The sequence below is a fragment of the Sorex fumeus genome, unplaced genomic scaffold, assembly GCF_029834395.1.
Source record: "Sorex fumeus unplaced genomic scaffold, SorFum_2.1 ptg000002l, whole genome shotgun sequence".
NCBI classification, from domain to species: Eukaryota; Metazoa; Chordata; class Mammalia; order Eulipotyphla; family Soricidae; genus Sorex; species Sorex fumeus.
In genome coordinates this window covers 78,494,514-78,515,601 of record NW_026606059.1, presented here as the reverse complement: position 1 = coordinate 78,515,601, position 21,088 = coordinate 78,494,514, and the positions used below count along the sequence as shown (strand labels likewise).

The 21,088-nt window shown below is 45.0% G+C and overlaps 1 protein-coding gene across 1 annotated transcript in view; it reads right to left on the bottom strand.

Annotated features, from left to right (window-relative positions):
- Positions 1 to 15,719, bottom strand: part of RRM2B (ribonucleotide reductase regulatory TP53 inducible subunit M2B) — a 32,637-nt gene extending 16,918 nt beyond the window's left edge. The window contains exons 1-4 of the mRNA XM_056110220.1: positions 15,622 to 15,719; positions 5,586 to 5,741; positions 1,503 to 1,619; positions 211 to 344 (exon numbers count right to left, since the gene is read on the bottom strand). Of these exons, the coding sequence (XP_055966195.1) occupies positions 211 to 344; positions 1,503 to 1,619; positions 5,586 to 5,741; positions 15,622 to 15,669 (455 nt within the window). The 5' untranslated portion in view covers positions 15,670 to 15,719. The remainder of the gene's footprint in view (positions 1 to 210; positions 345 to 1,502; positions 1,620 to 5,585; positions 5,742 to 15,621) is intronic.
- Positions 15,720 to 21,088: the final 5,369 nt, after the last annotated feature.

Genomic DNA, 21,088 nt, shown 5'->3' with positions numbered 1-21,088 from the left:
GCTCTGGCCCCCAAAATGACTAAACTTGAAAACTGAACTGCTAAATAGGATGTACCCCACAAAAAATTCTATTCATTTTTTTAATCTGACATATTAATAAGAAAAATATTATTCTCCTAAACTCCCATACTTTTATTATGGAACAAATCTTGCTCTTAACATAATTAAGAAATGAATAAACCTCTGAAAATAAAATACTACACGCAATACCTTTCCTTGGGATCTCTGATGTAAGTGTCTATTAGCAAACTGTACATCTCTGAATGAACATTCTCGATGACAATTTGAAAGCCATAGAAACAGCGAGCTTCTGGAACCTGTACCTCCTGGCTAAAACGCTCCACCTAGAAAATAAGGGGAAAAAGATCTAATTCTATGAGTTCTCATTAAGCACTGCAAGTCAGAATCTGGACATCAGAACTATCATTTTAAAACTGCCTGCCATGGGCCGGAAAAAGGCACTTACAGGGAGTAGGACACTTGCTTTGCATTCAGCTGAGCCTGGTCTGATTCTCGGCACCGCATGTGGCCAGACCTGCCTGGAGTGACCCATGGGTGACCTCTGAGCACAGAGCCAGAAGTAAGCTTGCATCACAGCACAGCCAAGTGGTGGCCCCTTCCCTGACTCCATGAAAAAAATTTCCTGTCATGCCACAATAGATGAGAGAGACATAACGGGTCATTTAACAAGTACTTTTATCTACCAAACTTCCACGCCAAACTTGTTGCATGCTATATTGTTAAGATATTTAATTAATTGACCTAAGAAGTGGAGATCATGATTAGGATGCCTAATAAACTCAGAATATAGACCAAAAATGAGCCATTTTGTAGAACTCGCTTTTAAATCATCACTTTGCTACAGTAGATGTGGATCTACTGATGCCCCTTTCAACTCATGAGTGCTCGAACGGATTCTTTGCATTCTGTTTAGCTAGAAAGCAGTTCTCCTGACTAATCATCTGCAAGGTTTAAATTGGGAAGCCATGACCCAGTGCTCTGCTACAGAGCTCCAGAGGGTTATGAAAGTGCAGGTTCTCCAATTAGGATTAATATCTTAGGGTAAAAGAAATCAAACTCAGGGCCAGAGATACCGTGCAGCACAGGAGGAGGCTTGCCTTGCCCCAGGTTTGATCCCTGGTATTCCATATGGTTCCCCAAGCCTGCCAGAAGTGACCCCTAAGTGGGGAGCCAGGAGTAAGCTCTGAGCATTGCCAGGTGTGGGCCAAAAACAAAACCCAAAACGAAACCAAAATAACCCCTGTCTGTGCACTGGCAATAGTTTTGATATTATAAGCTTGATCTCTGGATATTTTGCTAGTTAAAGAACAGCAGTATATTTTTTCCTCTGACACTTCATCAAACTTTCATTTTCAATGGGTAAGCTTCATCAAATTCATTTCCTAGACATCACTTTTCAGGCTCAGTCTCACGATGTCCCTGCCACTTTCATCCCTGAACTCCTAGGTGGGAACACAAAGAAAACGAAGCAAAACTCTTACCAGGTTTTCATTCACAATTCCATCACTGGCTGCAAAAAAGGCTAAGATGTTAGAGATGAAATGCTTCTCCTCTGATTTAAGCTTATTCCAGTGAGGGAGATCCTTTGATAAGTCAACCTGAAATAAAATTTTCAAAAATTTTACCCTGGGGCTAAAACCTTTTCCAAATGCTGGGAAAACAAACTTTCTTTCAAAGTTAAGGAGGTACATCCTGTTACAAATAAAATGTGAAAAAGTAAAAACTGTTAACATTATTGCTATAGACTGAAAATTTATATGCTTCCAAAATTTCATATCTCAAAAAAAAGAACAAGATTAATAAATAGTTACTCTCAGCAGTAACTGTTATCACCTTTTGCAATATTTATTATAGCACTGTCCTCCCATTGTTCATCAATTTGCTTGAGAGGGCACCAGTAACGTCTCCATTGTGAGACTTGCTGTTAGTGAGTGGTCGCAAGGTCAACCTAAAGTCAACCTGCAGCAAACTTTAGTTACTATAGTATAAGATAATTAGATACCTGGCAAGCAATTGTTTAAACTACCACTTTACATTACCGCCAGTTAATCTGCTCATACCCAGAATGTCAAAAATGTAACAACTGGAGGGATTTTTGGTGGGTGGGGTGAGGAGATTTGGGCCACACCTGGTGATGTTCAGGAGCTACTCCTGGCTCTGCACTCAAGACTGACTCTTGGCAGTGACTTGGGGACCATATTTTAAACTCGCAACCACCTTACGCCTGTATAATCTCTCAGGTCCTACAAACTGGGTTTTTAAACACGGCATAAAAATCAGCCTTTTAAGAAATTTTTTTGAAAATTTTTACCAGAATTAATTTTTAAAGAGGGATATTCTAGGATTTATGGGATGCGCAATATGAAAAACAATCTTGAAGCCTGAAACCATAAAATACATAGGAAAAAAATAGGTAATATAATCATCTACTGCAGAGATATCTTTGGGAACTCAATACCAACAGCAAAGGAAATAAAAGAAAAAATAGATAAATGTGACTGCACTGACTGGAAAAGATTTTGTTTGCATTTATGTTTTGATTTGTGTATGTTTACAAAGAAAGAACACAAAAATGAAAAAGCAAATCTGCTGATGAAGAAGAAGCTATTTCATATCATTTATCAGATGAGGGGGTTAATCAAAAAACATTTAAGGAACTTGGGCTGGAGAAGTAGTACTGCAGGCAGGGTACTTAACTTGATTGCGGCCAACCCAGGATAAATCTTCGGCAACCCATATGGTCCCCCAAGCACCATCAGGAGTAATCCTGAGCACTGCCATATGTGACCCAAAAAACAACAAATAAACAAAAATATACATACATATATAAACATGTGTATGTAGCACAGCGGGTAGGGCGTTCGCCTTACAAGCGGCCAACATGGCCGACCCGAGTTCGATTCCTCCGCCCCTCTCGGAGAGCCCGGCAAGCTACCGAGAGTATTCGATATGCCAGACACAGTAACAACAAAGTCTCCAATGGAGACGTTACTGGGCCCGCTCGAGCAAATCGACGATCAATGGGAGGGGAAAAAAAAAAAGTATATATACAGATATATATACAGATATATAAAGAACTCACTTCACACAACTCAACACCACCATCACCAAATAACCCAATTCAAAAACGGGCAAAAGATTTGAATAGGCACTTGTCCAAAGAAGACCAAATAAGGCACAAGAATGGATGGCTAGGAGACTGGTCCATTAAAATATGTTCAATTCTACATCCAAAAGAACAAAAGCAATGAATGTTGGCATGGATGTGGGGAGAATGCCGACTGGTCCTTCACTGTTGGGGGGAATGCCTACCGGTCTAGCTGTTTTGGAAAACAATGTGGACATTTCTCAAAAAACTAGAAACTGAGCTCCCATTTGACCCAGCAATACCACTTCTGAGAATATACCCTGGGGCCCAAAAACACAGCAGAAACACCATCTGCATTCCTATGTTCATTGCAGCACCAGTCACCATAGTCAGAATCTGGGAACAAACTGAGTGCCCAAGAACAGACAAATAGATAAACTATGGCACCTCTACACAATGGAATACTATGCAGCTGTTAGTAAAAATGAAGTCATGAAATTTGCCTATAAATGGATGGACATGGAGAGTATCATGAGTGAAATGAGTCAGGAGAGGGACAGACAGAGAATGACTGCCTTCATTTGTAGTATATTAAAATGTATATAGTAGAAGACTAACATCCATGGCCAGGGAAAACAGGGTTAGGAGGACTAGTCAATAGTTGGAACTAACCACAAGTGTGTGGGGGGCTGAAGGTAGATAAGAGAGAGAAGAAACCGGTAGAATAATAATAGCTGGGAATGACCATGCTGGACAAGATCTGAGGGTTGAAAGCAGGTCAAGGGATATTCTTTGTAACCTTTTGGTATCAAAATTGCAAACCACAATGCGCCAAATGGCTGGGGGTGGGGGTGGGGGTGGGGGGGAGAGAGAAAGAGAGACAGAGACAGAGACAGAGAAGAAAAGCGCCTGCTATAGAGGCAGGTAGAGGGTGTGTGTAGGGTGGGGTGAGGGGTGATGGGACGGACCCTGGGGACACGGGTGCTGGGAAATGTGCACTGGTGGAGGGATGGGTGTTGGAATAACTATAAGACTGAAATTCAATCATGAACATCTTTGTATGGGTCTATCTCACAGTGATTCAATTAAAAAGTTTTTAAAAATATGTTTAATTTTGGCTAGAGAGATAATACAGCAGGTAAGGCACTGCCTGTTACCACATACGGTCCCCCAAGCATTGCCATGAGTGATCTCTGACTGAGGAACCAGGAATAAGTGCTAGGCATACCCAGGTATGGCCCAAAAATAAAAACATAGCAAGAACAAAACCAACAACAACAAAAAATCATTGGGAAAACCAATAATGCCTGGGTCAGGGATAGAATTCATGTTTCACATGTATGACACCCATACCAAAAAACACCAAATAAAATAGCAAAAATAAACTATAGGGGCTGGAGTGGGTAGGGCATAACATTCAGAATATCTCACTAATCCTTGAGTGTCCCAGTGAATCCTATTAAAGCCCGTCGGCCCCGGTCCCAGTCCCGTCCCAGACCCGCAGAGAGACCAAGCAACTTTCCCAGCTTGACTAAAATTAGGGCAGAGCTGAGCAGTTTGGCTGGGGCAGGAGTGAAACTTCTTTGTGAGGAGGTGGATCCAGATGATAGAGGCATCTAGACAGATGGAAGACACACCAGGACGAGAATGCTCTGGCAGGTGGCAAACATCACCTTCAAAGAAAAAGACCGTGCCTTCGGGTTTCAGTTAGACCACAGTGCAGTTGCATGCATGGCCAACTTAGCCTATCAAACAGACATGCTATTTCTCATTTGTTGTGCTCAACTCATTTCCTGCTAGGCAAACATCAGGTCAACAGAATCCCTCTGCAGCTATTCGTGTCTTGGGGCAGCTGTGCCAGGCTGGGGAAGGAGCAGGGGCATGGCGGATGCAGCGGGCGGGCTCTGGGGAGGGAGTATTTCGGCTCCCTGCTGCCGTTCAGGTTCTTCTCTCAAGTGAAAGCAGGGCTGGAAAAAGTCTGCTCTCGTTTGGGGGGTCGGGGAGGGACTGGGGGCTACAGCTGCCATCTAACCACTGGGCTGGCCACTGCACACCAAGTCTGGAGAGATAGCACAGCAGGTAGGACGTTTGCCTTGCACACGGCCAACCCGGGTTCGATTCCCGGCATCCCATATGGTCCCCTGAGCACCGCCAGGGGTAACTCCTGAGTGCAGAGCCAGGAGTAACCCCTGTGCATCGCCGGGTGTGACCCCAAAAGCAAAAAAAAAAATAAATAAAGAAGAAACGCGCTGAAATACACTGGATCTAAAAATCTGGTCCAGGGAGGTGCTGTTTTGGGTTATTTTTTTGGTCTGTGTTTCTAGAAAGCCACCTGATCCCCAAACCCTTCAGAGCTCTGTGTTAGTCTTGGCAGTGAGCATCAGCTCATTCTTGTCCCTGTATCTTACGAGATAAACAAAGACTTTCCAATGGCCGTTTGCCCAACAAGCACGCCTGTGAAGCTGACGGTACTTACCTCTTCTGCAGTCCAGAAGGACGCCTGGGCCTGCTTATACATTCTCCAGATATCAGGATACTGGATGGGAAAGATGACAAACCGCTGAGAACTCTTCCTCAGGAGCGGCTCTTCACCTGCCTTGGCTTCACCTTCATCAGCGTCTGCAGAGAGCCTCTGTGGATCAGAAAGAACAGACACCCACCTCACTGCCACATCTGCTCTTTATTCCTAGCTATGAGGAACACGTAGGATATGCACCTTTGATTTGATATTGATTTATAACTTATACACAGGTATGCTTTGAACTTGTGGGTGGAAAATTTTGAAGATGCCCACCCTTGTCTGCACTTGGGATGAACTTCCCAGTTCTATCAAGAAGATGCAGATTTTAGGAAACTCCCCCTATAGCCAAGCTGCTCAGATGTCACGATACATGCACACCCCCTCACAATGTCTCAGTATGAAGCAGACTAATGCTGAATTTGCAATAATGTCCCATAAAAGTGCTTGTGAGGTCACTGCTTCCTGCGGATGTTCTCAGACACCCTTGCTGTCTGGACCCAGCTCACCAGAATAAAAATCTCCTTGTTCACTCACCATAGATTGTTCTGGTGCTCTTGACTGAGTGAATGCCTGCTACAACCCTGCCCCCTGTACGATCTACGTGCCCATGTGGCGGAGCCAGTCAGCCCACCAAGAATTCTTTGTGTTGCCCATAAGAGGGACTGTGACTGATTCATGGGGTGGCCAGAGGCAGTTATTGAACTTTGCTGAGGCTCATTAGTAAAAGAACAGATAAGGGTGGGTAAGTTTCCAAGTCCATAGTCGAAAGCTCCCCAGCCTCTCCTGAAGACGACACCGGCACAGAATGGCTCTGCTTCGAGCATTTTTTACCTTTTAAAAAAAATTTCATCAAAGAGCCATGACGTATAAAGCCACTGAGAGTTGCACTTCAGGCACACAAAAATGCAACACCAATTCTTCCACCAGCATCGACTTCCTCCACCAGTGCTCCCAGACTCCCTTCCTGCCCCAGCCACTGTTCCACCCCTGCCTGTCACCTTGACAGGCTCATTACAAAGGTCCGGTGCTTGTTGCTTGGGTCTCATGCTTTCAGTTCCGCTGAATCTGCTTTGGGTCTATGGCCAGAGCCCTCACTCACAGCACTGGGATCACTGACGCCCTGAAGCCCGTTCACCCGTTACTTCTCGTTCTCTTCTCCCCCTACCCCCTAGATTTCTTTCCTCTAAACACTGGGTCAAGGGTGATCGAGGCCTCCCCACCTTTACTACAATGCATTTTCTCATCCAGTATTCCACAGATAAGTGGGACCATCCTGTGTCTGTCTTTCTTCTTCTGGCTTACTGTCCTCAACGTGATATCTTCCAGTTCCAACCATGTTGCAAGAAATTGCATGAGTTCATAGTTCCTTGCAGCTGTATAATATTCCATTGCATATATATACCATATTTTCATAATCCATTCATCTATTTTTGGACACTTAGGCTGATTCCATATCTTAGCTGTTGTACTGAGTGCGGAAATGAATAGTGGTGTGCATGTGTCCTTTTGAGAGAGTTTTTTATGTCCTGGACATAGATGCCGAAGAGCGTAATTGCTAGATCATAAGATAATTCAATTCTGTTTATTGTGAACTCTCCATACTATTTTCCACAGGGGTTGTACCAGACAACATTCCAACATTCCCACCAGCAATGAATAAGAGTTTCTTTTTCACCATATCCCCGCCAACACAGATTGTTCCTACTATTTTGATATATGTCATTCTCACTAGTGTGAGATGGTATCTCATCGTAGTCTTGACATGGATCTCTCTGATAATAAGTGATGCTGGGCATTTTTTCATGTACCTACTGGCCATCTGCCTGCCTTCCTCTGAGAAGTGTTTATTCATTTCTTCTCCCCATTTATTGGGTGTTGAATTTTGTTGTTTGTTGTATTTTGTGAGTACTTCATACATCCTGTATATAAAACTTTTATCTGATGTGTTGAATGCAAATATTTTTTCCAATTCATTTAGCTGTCTTTTGGGTGTTATTTTGGGTTTTGTTTGTTTGTGGCCACACCTGGCAATGCTCAGAGATAACTCCTAACTCTGCACTCAGGAATTACTCCAGGCAGTAGTCAGGGGACTATATGAGATGCTGGGGCTTGAACTGAGTCAGCCGCATGCAAGGCAAACACCCTACCCACTATGCCATCGCTCTGGCCAACAAATGTCTTTTAGTTTTAACCCATGCTTTTCTTTTCCATGCAGAACTTCTTAAATTTTATGTAGTCCCATTTGTTTTTTATTTTGTTGCCTTTACCAGTGGTATCAGATCACTAAAGGCAACTTTGAGGTCGAAATCTTGAAGTGTTCTGTCCATATCTTCTTCAGTGTACTTTCTACACTAAGGATGTATAAAGTTGATGTTTCTGGTCAGACAGATCTCAAAGTCTTTGATCCACTTTGAATTTTTTTGCATGAGGTATATAGATATAGATATAGTCAAACTGCTTTTTCACTATAATGCCTTCTTCTCAAATTTTAATGGAAAATAATACTTACCAGCAACTCAGCTGATTTTCATCAGAACCTCCCCATAAGTCAACCTTTCACCTCCCTATGTTTTACTGTGGTACTATGGTTTCCAATACTGTTCGTGATAGCTCACTGCATACAATGCCTCCACCTGCCCATCTTAACTCTTCTTCTTATGCACCTGCGTTCATCCCCAACAGTCTCAACGGCCTGGGGAAAAACATGACAAGCACAGACCTACTTACATATGCTTGGGACAATGTCCCCAGCAATCCCCGAGCAGATGAAAATGCCACCTCTTTTATTTCAACAGGATGAGGGTCAGAGAGTGGGGCTGGAAAGACAGTACAGCAAATAAGGTGCTTGCCTTGCATATGGCTGACCCAGATTCAATTCCTGGCACTCCATATGGTTTCTGGACCATATCTAGTGATAATCAGGGCATACTACTGACTCTGACCTCAGGGATCACTCCTGGGAGGGTTTGGGGGACCATATCTGGTGCAGGGAATCAAACCGAGATTGGCTGCATACGAGGTATACTATCCATCTACCCACTAACTACCTCTCTGGCCCTCAATGGAGTTTTGTAATGGTAAGAAATGCCTGTTCATAGCAAGGATCTATGAAAACTATGGAAGACAAGTACTTTTAAATTCGAATGAAAGTCACATTTGTACATACCTCTGCCTGCTCCATCTTGATAATACGCAGCTTGTCAAGAGAAGCAGCATGATTAGGAAGGCATTATGAAAGTTTCAGCAGAGTGGAAAGAAGGGGCTTAACTAGCATAAATCTTTGAATTAGGCCAGCAAGGACACATTGATTCTCCCCACCCCACCCTTTTATTTATTTGGAGGAGTGTGTGTGTGTGTGTGTGTGTGTGTGTGTGTGTGTGTGTCTGCACCCAGCTGTGCTGAAGTCACTCCTGCTAGGCTTGAGGGACATATGGAATACAGGGATCAAACCCAGGTTAGCTACATTCAAGGCGAGTACCCTGCCCACTGTACTTATCACTCTGGCTCACAGTCCTTATTTTCATCATGCAAAGAAAAATTCACAAAGATTTCAGTACAATGCCAGGGTTGGGTGCCGAAAGATCCTGGGATGTGCAGGGAACCCTCAGCAGACCTGAGCAAAGGTCTAAAGCTGTTTTAGAATACTGTGAAGAACCACAACTTTTTGTTTGTTTGTTTGTTTTTTGGGTGACACCCAGCAATGCTCAAGGTTTACTCCTGGCTCTGCACTCAGGAATTACTCCTGGCAGTGCTCAGGGGACCATATGGGATGCCAGGGATTAAACCCAGGTCACCTGCATGTAAGACAAACACCCTACCTGCTGTACTACCGCTCTGACCCCTATAAGTAACTTTCTAAGTCTGGACTTTATGGTATGGGTGAGATATGGAAGGAGACAAAGATCAGGAAAAATAGCAGAAATCACTTCCAAAATGTGCTCTGAAGAACTCTGATCTATGGAACATCACACAGAGAGTAAAAAACACAACTTTTGGCCAAGGATGTGGCTCAGTGGTAGAAGGTGGAGTGACAGAAGAGTACAATCCTGGGTTCCATCCCGGCACAGTCACCCCCAGCCCCAGCACACACACAGGTAAGTTCACTCCTAAAATAACAACATCACAGAAATGTCTTCTAATGTACATAAAGGAAACCACCTGAGTATGAGTCTATATTTCCAGGGCATAGGATTTTTTCCCTTTCTTTCTTTCCTTTTTCAAAAAAAGAAAAGTGGTTAGATTAGAAGAGAAATTAGACGGAGAGACAAGACACTGAGTAAGACAGTGCCTTGCACACAGTCAATACTGATTTAACTGTTGTGCCCCCAAGCCTCTCCAGGAGTGATCCCTGAATAAACCCTGAGCATCAATGGGTATTATCCCAAAACGAAACAAAATTTAAACCTTATCAGGTTGAGTTTCATGACAACCAGTAGGCAGCTGGAAATAGGACATCACGTCAGAGGGTGGTGGAGATCCAACTAGCAGTGCCCATAAGGGAGGAACATGTTCAGACAGGAGAACATACGGCCAGCACAAGCACGAATACAGCCTACCAAAAGTCCAGATTTACTTTGACTTTTTCTTGTGTTTTGTTTTGGGGTGTGAACCACACCGGCTGTGCTCAAGGCCTGTTCCTGGTTCTGTGACCAGGAATCACTCCTGGTTGTGCTGGGAGGATTATACACAGTGCTAAGGATCGAACCAGCGTCTGCCACATGCAAAGCAAGTGCCTTACACCCCTGTACACTCTCTCTCTCTCTCTCTCTCTCTCTCTCTCTCTCTCTCTCTCTCCCAAGAAATCCCATTTGTAAAGGGCAGTTGGGGGCCAGAGAGGCAGCTGAATGGACTGGGGTGCATTCTCTGCATGCTGGATCCCTGGGCTCAATCCCCAACAACATGAGTACTTCCAGGAGAACAACCCCTGACCAACAATCCCCTGAGCCCCACCAGGTGTGATCCCCCAAAACCAATAAATACAGTGTAGCTGGAAAAAGAGGAGCTAGAATAGAAACTGAAGTGGGAGGCTGAGATGGCTGAAGATACTGGCAGGCTACCAACATGAGTATGCAGAAGGGACAGAGGGGAATTCTGGAAAGGGTCCAGCCTGGAAGTTAAGAATTACCGGGGCTGGAGCTATAGCACAGCAGGTAGGGCGTTTGCCTTGTACGCAGCCAACATGGACGACACAGGTTTGATTCCCAGCATCCCATATGGTCCCCCGAGCACCGCCAGGAGCAATTCCTGAATGCATGAGCCAGGAGAAACCCTTGAGCATCGCCGGGTGTGACTCAAAAAGCAAAAAAAAAAAAAAAAAAAAAAAAAAAAATTACCTTGGTGGGGGGAGGTTTGCAAACGACTGGGAAGGCAACTAAGATGTATAAAGGAAATTCCACTGGGAAGGGTGTTTCTTCATGCTCAGGAAGAGGATGATGACAACATCTAGAAATTCTTCTCAAAGGTGAAGGCAGTGAGTAACCTTGGGAAAAGCTGGCATTTGTATAGTCCTTTCAAAAGCCAGGCTGAAGGGCACGAGCCATAATACAGCGGGCAGGATGCTTGCCTTGCATGCAGCCAACCTGGGTGCAATCCCCAGCACCTTATATGGTCCTCCATGTCCTGCCAGGAGTGATCCCTGAGCACAGTTGGGTGTGGCCCCCAAACTAAACAAACAAAAACCCAAAAGAAGAAGAAAGAAAATGGGACTACTAATCAAATAAACAACATGTAACTTTGAGAAACGCACACAAGCAGTGGAAGGACCCTTTCCTCAGAAGACTCCTGCAGCACATTTAAACCCTACAAACTTCAAAAGTTTCATTAACTTCCGCTGCATGCCCTTTAAGATAGTTTCTTCTTCCAATATTTGTAAACTGCTTGATAAAAATGACCATCTTGGGGGTAGGGGGAAGAGAAAGAAGAGAGAGGAGACAAGAGAGAGAGAGAGAGACAGACAGACAGACAGACAGAGACAGAGACAGAGACACCAGAGAGAGAAACCAGAGAGTGGGAGGAGAGAGAGAGAGAGAGAGGGAGAGAGAGAGAGAGAGAGAGAGAGAGAGATACAGAGACAGAGACACAGAGACAGAGACAGAGACAGTGACAGAGAGAACTGGGGTAAGGCACTTATCTTGCACACAACAGGCTCCAGTTCCAAGTCCAACACTGCATACAATCAGCTAAGCACTGTCAGAAATGCAGGAACAATCCCTGAGCACAATCAGGTATGGCCTGAACCACCAACCCTCTCCCACCAAAAAATGTCCATTTCAGGAGAATTTGATCTACTTAGTCTGGGGTTTGGGTTCAGAAATGCACTTTTTCTTTCTTGTTTTGCAGTGCCAGGGATCCGACCCAGGGCCTTACACATTCGAGGCAAGTATGTCCTCTACCGCTGAGCACACCCCTGGCTCAATAACTGACCTTTTTATTATTATTATCATTATTATTTTTGCTTTTTGGGTCATACCCGGCAATGCACAGGGGTTACTCCTGGCTTACACATTTAGGAATCGCTCCTGGGGGTGCTCGGGGGACCATATGGTATGCTGGGAATCTAACTCGGGTCGGCCACGTGCAAGGCAAACGCCCAATCTGTGCTATCACTCCAGCACCAATACCTGACCTTTTTAACAAAGCACTAGAGTTGTTTCTGACTCAGGTGGCAGCACTGCACCCTGTTATATGGTGCAGGCTCCTGAAACTTTTTACACTCCTGAGGAGATGCCCCTTTTGAAATGCTACAAAGTGCCAGAAATACCTCAGGTTCACTTTAAGGCTGCTCTTTAACTAATTTGTAGCCTTGGTGTATTCAAAAACCCTTTCACTACTGACCAACTTTTCACAATTTCCTATGGGATCATGACCCACAATTACAGAAGCAAGCATCGAAAGAAACAAGGTGTCAACAGCATCCTTGTGCCTCAAAGTGAAAAACTTTTGGATCAGATCCACAGAGCTAGTACAGGAAGAAAGATGCCTGCCTTGCACAGCGCCAACCCCAGCTTCAATACCTGGCACCCCATACAGTCCCTGCATCTCTGTGTGCAGGGCCCAGAGTAAGCCCTGACAACAACTAGGTATGTCCTACAAACCCAACCCAACCCAACCCAACCAATCCAAACCAAAGAAAGAAACGAGCACGCCACCCCCCCCCCCCCATCCCTTTGATCAGATGATCACTCAAATTCATTCTAGATCTAAAAATTCTGCTTCTATCTGTGGACTGTGTTACTGATATACGGGATGGCAAGTGAACTGAACCTCCAGGTCTTAAGTCTGAATGACTGCTGACCCAGCTGCTGCTAATTAGCATATGAAGAAATATCTGAAACTGTCCCATACTGGGACTTGGTAAGAAATATATTTGTGAAAAAGCTACAGAAGTTGGCTTTTTAACTTCTAGAGTTAAAAAGAGAGAGTACAGTGGGCAGGATGCTTGCCTTGCACACAGCCAATTTGGACTGAACCCCCAGCACCTCTGGTCCCCAAGCTCAACCAGGCATGATCCCTGAGCACAGAGTCTGGAGAAAACCCTGAGCAACACTGGGCATGGTCCCAAGCCCCTTCCCCTCCCAAAAAACTAAAGGAGCTGGATGGTTACCAATTGTTATTTAACAAATGTGTACATAATAAAAATAAAATCCGAAATCTACAAGACTATAAAGAAATTTAGGGACAAGCATGAGCCATTCTGAGCTGCAACTACTAAATCGGCACACCAAACACCGAAATGGGTCTGATATAAATACAAAAAGTATTTCCCTTATACACATAGTTTCAATGTCTCTGAGGGGCGAGGGATATGGCTCAAAGGACTTGGGAGCCCAAGATTTGAACCCTGGCACCTCCCTGTCCCCCCAGATGTGCCCCCAGCAAAAAAACAAAAGACACATAAAGGATTTGCCAAATTACATACTTGTACTAATTAGGGAAGCCAAGGAAGACAAACATGTTAACTGATGTTTTCATAAAGTGCCCAGAAATGACTTGGTGGGCTCAAGGGCACCCAGGAGCAGAGATCCTCTGCCAGTTTCCCCCAGTCTCTGGCGACCCAGGGTCACTCCCATTAGCCACCTCCTGCTGGCGCCAGATAATCTTGTCATCAGCCACCATCCAGATCACACGGCTGCTTCTCCCGGAAAGGAGCACAACATGAGGCCCCCATAGCCATGCCACCGGACTCCACACCAGGCTGTTGTACTCAAGGCGCCCCGAGGGAGGTGGGTGAGAGCCCTCCCCACCCCAAGGGACCCAGCCCAGGCAGCTGATCTCCAGAAGCCAATCGCCGCCACGCTCACGGCTGGTCCTTACACGCTAGGGCCGAGCTTCATATGAGTGAACGTATTCCTGGACACATCGTAAGACACTCCCTACCCATTCTCCATAATTACCACACCATATTTGATGGGGTTCAGACAGTAGGCAACAAATCATAGCGGGAAATATATATATATGCATATATACGTTTTCAGATCTATATACCAAAGTTCACATCACCCAAACTTTAACAACATGTTAGTGATAGCCTATAGCATGTCTTAGTGGCTCCTGCCAAAACAGAACCATCTTCTCACTGTTTCCTACATGAACACTTTTCGGTAAGCATGTTCAGCAGTTCTTCATAACAGACAATACAAAATATATTATTTCGGTTGTGTTTTGGGACAGGGCTTGGGGCTTGGGATGGAAACATCCCAAATTTGGTGGTGGGAAGGTGTAATGGTAATGGGATTGGTGTTTGAATATTAAATGTAGTCCAATATTGTGAACTAACTTATAAAATAAAAAAAATTTAAAAAAAGAAATGACTTGGCACTTTGCATAAAGCACTCTTCGTATTCTCTGAAGGATCACTTCACACTTCATATATCAATATAAAAATGACATAATCTTATACACAGTAGGGGCCACTGGAACAGCCCCCCCAACCAACGGGTGCTTTGCCTGTAGGAGGTTCGGGTTCAGTTCCTGACATTTTATGTTCTCCTAGAGCCACTAGGAGCTAATCCTGAGGGGGGGGGGGGGGGAGGAAGAAGAGAGGCAACCCCTCAGCACAGGCATAGGTGACTCCAAAGCAAACAGGCAAAGTCGACAGATGGTTAAAATAGCCTGGTCTCTGGGGCTGGAGCAATAGCACAGTGGGTAGGGCATTTGCCTTGCACACCACAGACCGGGGTTCAATTCCCAGAATCCCACATGGTCCCCAGAGCACTGCCAGGAGTAATACCTGAGTGCAGAGGCAGGAGTAACCTCTGTACATCTCCGGGTGTGACCCCAAAACAAAACAATACAAAAAAAAATAGCCTGGTCTGGGGGCTGGAGCAACAGTACAGCTGGTAGGGTGTTTGCCTTGCAAGTGGCCGACCTGGGTTCCATCCCCAGCATCCCATACGGTCCCCCAAGCACCGCCAGGCGGCACTCACAGCGAGGAGTAACCCCTGAGCATCTCTGGGTGAGCGCCCCCCCCCCCCAAAAAAAGCAGTATCCCATACGGTCCCCCGAGCACCACCAGGAGTAACTCCTGAGTGTATAACCAGGAGTAACCCCTGAGCATCGCTGAGTGTGAGCCTCCCCCCCAAAAAAGGGGGAACAAAGAAAAAAGGAAAGAGCCTGGTCTGAGCAAAGCTGCTCTCAGCCTCGTACTTCCTGTTTCCCGTCCTCGGTCGCCAGCCCTTCCACCTGCGTCCCTTCCCAGGGCCGCGCATCCTTCAGCTTCTCCCGTAGAGGCCCCCTCCCCACCGCTGCCCATCCCCCGGCGTCATCCGCACCGAAAAGGGTCCGAGGATCCTACAACGTCACCCTGTGGCCCTTGGCGCGCTCCGGAGCAGAGCAAGGGGGCAGAAGCCGGCTTCTCCCCTCGCCCCGGGTCCCGGGAAGGCGGTGCCGCACGCCTGCAGCCCCCAGACCGGGCTCCGGCGAGGGTCCCAGGCCGGGCGGCACCGCAGCGGACTCTCGCCTGGCCAGGGGGGAGCGGCACCCCGACGTTTACCTGATGCGGCCCAGTCCGGGCCCCGGCCCGCCCGGCGCGGCCTTCCATGGCGCAGACTCCGCCAGGCTCCCGGGGGAGGGCGCGGGCCGGCTCGCAGCCCCCAGGGCCCCGCCCACGCTGGGCGGTCGGTCCTCGGCGTCGCGGCCCGGGGTCTGCGGTGCTGGGGACCGCCCCGGCCCGCCCGCCCGCCCGAGGAGGAGTCCGGCAGCCGGGCCGAGCCCCCGTGGCCTGCCTGCCCATTGGAGGGCTCTCGGTGTCATCGCGCCCCGCCCCCTCCTCCAGGCCCCAGCCCGCCCCGGGGCCCTCCGCCCGCCGCCCCGCCGCCCCTTCCGGGCAGAAGAAACCTCCCGGCTCGGGCTGGAGCAGGAGCGCCAGCTGCTGGGGCTCTGTTGGACCCACCCCGCCCCATCACCCATTCTCCAATGGCCCGAATAAATGCCAAGAGACTAACTGCCAAGACTGGGAGTTTTGCACACGGAGGACAGAAATTCACATGCTTGCTTGCTCTTTCCCTCTTTCTGATTTATTGAATCATTGTGAGATGGTTACAAAGTTGTTCATGATTGGGTTTCGGTCATACAGTGTTCCAACATCCGGCCCCTTCTCCCCAGTGCGTATTTCCTGCCACCAATGGGTGGGCCCAGCTTCCCTCCCACCCGCCCTGCCCCACAGCCTGCCTCTATGGCAAACAACTTTTTCTTCTCTCTCTCTCTCTCTCTCTCTCTCTCTCTCTCTCTCTCTCTCTCTCTCCTCTCTTTTTTATTTTCCTTTTAGGCACTATGTTTTCAATACTGCCTTGATAGGAAAACAAAACAAAACAAAAAGGGTTTTATCAAAATATCTAGAAATAAATTCACCAAAGATGATTGCTTAAAAAAATGTGAAAATATAAAAAAAATTAAAAGATGACTATTGTAGTATAGCAGCTAGGGTATATATATATGCAGTATAGCAGTAGTATTGCATGCAGCCGACTTGGTTTTGATCGCTAGCATTCCATATGGTCTCCTGAATACCACCAGGAGTAATTCCTGCTTGCAGAGCCAGGGAGTAACCTCTGAGCATTGCCAAGTGTGGCCCAAAAAAAGGGGGGGGAGGTGTAGAATGACTGTTGGTGGGAACATGGCCACTGAGGGGAGTTGGCACAGGGAGGAAACTCAAGTAACGAAGAAAATGAGAAAAAAATCAAATGGGTCTGTGGGCTGGAAAATCAACTGAATAAGCCAATATTCCATCTACACTGAAAGACAGTTATGAAATGTCAACAGAGGAAAATACAAGACATTTTAACCATTTGGATTTGATTCTGAAGATAGTTAAAGATAGCAATATGCAAAGCCAGAAATAATACAATGGGGAGGGTCAGCCTTGCATGCGGCTGACCCAGACTTGATCCACGATATTCTATATTTTTTGATAGGGTTGGATTTTTTTTCTTGCAAAGATTTAGCAGTGCTTTATATATCTTGGATATTAACCCTTTGTCAGATGAGTGGTGGGCAAATAATTTTTCCCAGTCTGTGGGCTGTCCTTGTATTATTTGGGAAGGGGGGCACACCCAGCAATGCTCAGAGGTCACTCCTGACTCTATATTCAGGGAACATTCCTGGCAGGCTCAGGGGCGCCAGGGATGGAACCCAGGTTGGTGGTGTGAAAGGCAAATGCCCTGTCCACTGTACTATCACTCTAGCCTTTGCCTTTGTATTCTTGACCACATAAAACTGATACCATATTTTTGTACCACTAAATCATTTGTGCCAAACTAATCCAATAATGGTATAGACATGGGAGCCGTGGGCTAATAAGAGATGTTTCCCTACTTACCTGTTCAATTTCAACCGCATTAGCAATGATCTCCCTCACCCTTTCTTCTGAAGGCTTATTCACTAAGTAATGAAATATCAGACAAGCAAAGTCACAATGGAGCCCCTGCAATAGGAGAAAAACATCACAGTCAAAGAAAATTGAATTGGCTATTTTCACACAGTGACATAACAGTTTATAAGGTAGGTTCTGGGACTGCAATGTGAAACTTCTAGATGATAGAAGAGGCACCAATAAGGACAGAAATATCCTGTCTTCCAGTCTCATTAAAATGCCAAATGGAATAATCTAGAATGGAAAGTTTCCGGAGCAAGCAAATCTGATTTTGTCAACATTGAAGAATTTGTTAACAACAACAAATCTCCAACTAAAGGTATTTGGAAAGGAAAATAAAACAAGAAAAAAATGCCAGTACAAAATCATTCATTTCTAGTGACTAAGGAATTTTAAGCAATGACTGAAAAATAATATGCACTAAAAAAAGAGGCAAGGACATAGCAATAGTACAACCGGTAGGGCGTTTGCCTTGCATGTGGCCGATACGGGTTCAATCCTCAGCATCCCATATGGTCCTCCCAAGCACTGCCAGGAGTAATTCCTGAGTACAGAGCCAGGAGTAACCCCTGTGCAACGCTGGGTGTGACCCAAAAAGAAAAAAGAAAGATATCATGAGATTTAACCTATCAGAACTTTTTTTATAACTCTAACAATGAAAGTACTTTATAATAGAATGAAGATGGACACAAAGTATAATGGAACAGAACAATAACGAAAAAAAACAAGCCTTGAAAAGGATTTTAGTATGCTTTATATCTTTATACATTTATATATATACATTTATTATATATGCTTATATCCTATCCATATACTAAGGAAGATGACAGAATTTGATGGGAGAGGACAAATTACTTAGTGAACAGATCTAGAAAACTCCACGTATGTTTGAAATAAAATTAAGTTCTAATTTATTATACTTAGGAGATAGCTCAGAGGGCTGGAGTTCATGCTTAGTATGCAGAAGTATGCCTGACTGATCCCGGTACCCCATGGTACCCCTACAGTGCCAGGAGCTACAGTTTAGCACTAAGTCAACAATAGCCTCTCAGCACTGCCAAGTATGACTGCTCCCCCAGAAAAATAACAACAACAAAAATCTGACTTATCCTATGCTAACGGCATTGATACTAAGGTCAATACTTATCTAAAGAAATTTCAATTGCATTAGAGTGTTAAATGTTTTAAAAAATAAAGCAGAACAACTGTGTGTAGCTACTTAACTCATCTCTGAAAGCACTTGGGGGGCCATGCAGTGTGGGGGAAACGCCTCACCCCAACCCCTGGCAGAAGTATTTTAAGATAAATTTTATTACCTAGTTTTCAGTAATACTCATATTGATCTTGATCCTAAAGAAATAAGTGAAAGAAGAAAAAGTCATTCTACAAAGCATTTTAGGGCATGTATGTAGTACTTCCACTCATACTTCATCAGATCACTGCAACAAAAAACCTCATGAAAGTTAGTTGAACAAACTGAGACTCGGAGAAGGGAAAGTATTTGAAAGGGTCCCTCATCTCTACCCTGAGGAGTCAGGTCGGTGTCAATGAAAGTGGACTGAAGGGCCTTGTGGCTCCAGACCCCAAGGAAAAGGAAGAGCAAGGTTCCTGCTGTTCTGTTTGGGTTTGACCTAACTGCATCAGATAAGGGGTAAGTGGTAAAGTGGCCGGAACAGAGCAAGGAATGAAACAGATGAAAGGACAGGGAAGATGATCAGGCGAGGCAGGTACCTCCCAGGCATGAAGGAGCAAATGGAAAAGGAAAAGGAGTATGGAGATGGTTCCCAGAGGATCTGAGTTGGGGTGAGCAGAGCTTTTATTTTACTCACTTTGGGGGTCTCCCAGGCAGTGCTTTGGGGGTCTGGAGGCCCCAACACACACATACCAAAAATGTCTGGGCTGAAGATAAAGTGGTCTCAGGACCACCTAACTCACGGAAGAGCTATTTTCTTATATTATCAGGATCCTTGTGTCACCGTAAGAACAGACAGAAAAAGAAAAAGAAATGAACTCAACACAAGAACAGAAACAGTCCTCTTAGTCCCCAAAGCTGTGCTGGTCTTCTTCCCCACCCAGGTCTTAATTCAGAGACTCTGCATTCTACTATGGATATAAATAACATGTTACTGCTTATTATTTCAAACCATATGTTTAAAAGGATATCCTAGAATTCATTGAGAAAAATGCAACAAGATAAAACATTAAATGATATTTCCAATTACCATAGTACTCTACAATTGATTTAGTGTTTTTGATTCTCATTTGTTGTGATGTCAAAACAACTGTTTTAGGGATATATCCATGTAGCTTTTAAATAGTGTCTTTGGATTCCTTAGATAGTAACCTCATAAATTCACACTGCCAAAGATTTTCCTACATTCAGATACAGTAGAAAGTAGACAGTAGAAAGACGATATGAGAAGAAAGTAGAAAGAAAAGTGTATAATTTATAATTTGACCTCTGATATTTTTCTATTCTAATTTATAATTAATATACCTGTGTTTGTCAATAATATTTAATTTCTAAATAAAAAAAAAGAACAGAAACAAATAACTAGCACACTTTGCTCCTTACCTCATCTCTGCTGATGAGTTCATTGGAAAAGGTGAGTCCAAGCATAAAACTATATGGGATGCCAGGGATGAAGGCCAGGTTGGTCACATGCAAGGACAGTGCCCTCCCCACAGACTATAGCTCTAGCCCCAAGTTACTAATCCTAATTTCTGTGGGAGGTGGGGCTGAGACACGCCCAGTGGTGCTCAGTGTATATATTCCTGGCTCTGTGCTCTGGGGGGCCTTAGGTAGTGCCAGGGACTTGAACTAGGAGTAGAGCCATAGCAGCTGCAGACAAAGCAAGTCCCTTACTTATAGCATCATCAGCTCAGCCCTTGTTAATCTTGATTCTTTAGAAACTCTGTATATGTTCCCTGAAACATGTGGGCTTCATGAGACTTCCACCTTTCAAGTTTCAATTTATTAAAACAGACAACAGCTTGAGATGCTTTTGTCACGAGCTTCTAATTATTAGAAATCACAGTTCTGCTAAAGGCACACACCAGGATGTCTGCTGGTCTCTCCTGTCCCTTAACTTTGATTGGTACCCGAGAGTCACACCATACAACAGTCTCAGATTATGAGGCCGACTGCTCCTGGCAACGAAAATACGTACCAAAAGTAGACTCTCTGTCTGCTATCCACCGCAAGGCCCAGTCTGCCTTTTTCTTAACATAAGGCATTGTTTCAATTGCATTAAATAGAAATTCCCTGTATGAACAAAAGAATGAACGACAGTTATTTTTTCTTTTCTTTCTTTTTATTTTATTTTAGTTTCTGGGTCACGCTGCTTTTGGGTCACACTACTCAGGGGTTACTCCTGGCTCAGCACTCAGGAATCATTCCTGGCAGTGCTCAGGGGACCAAGTGCTCAGGGGTGCCAGGGATTGAACCTAGGTTGGCCACATGCAAGGCAAGTGCCTTACCACCCATGGTACTATCTTTCTAGTCCTTATTTATTTTTCTTAACTGGAATAAATTTTCGTAGGCCAATCAGGGAGAATACTAGAAACTCTCTGGTATGCAGTTTTTTGC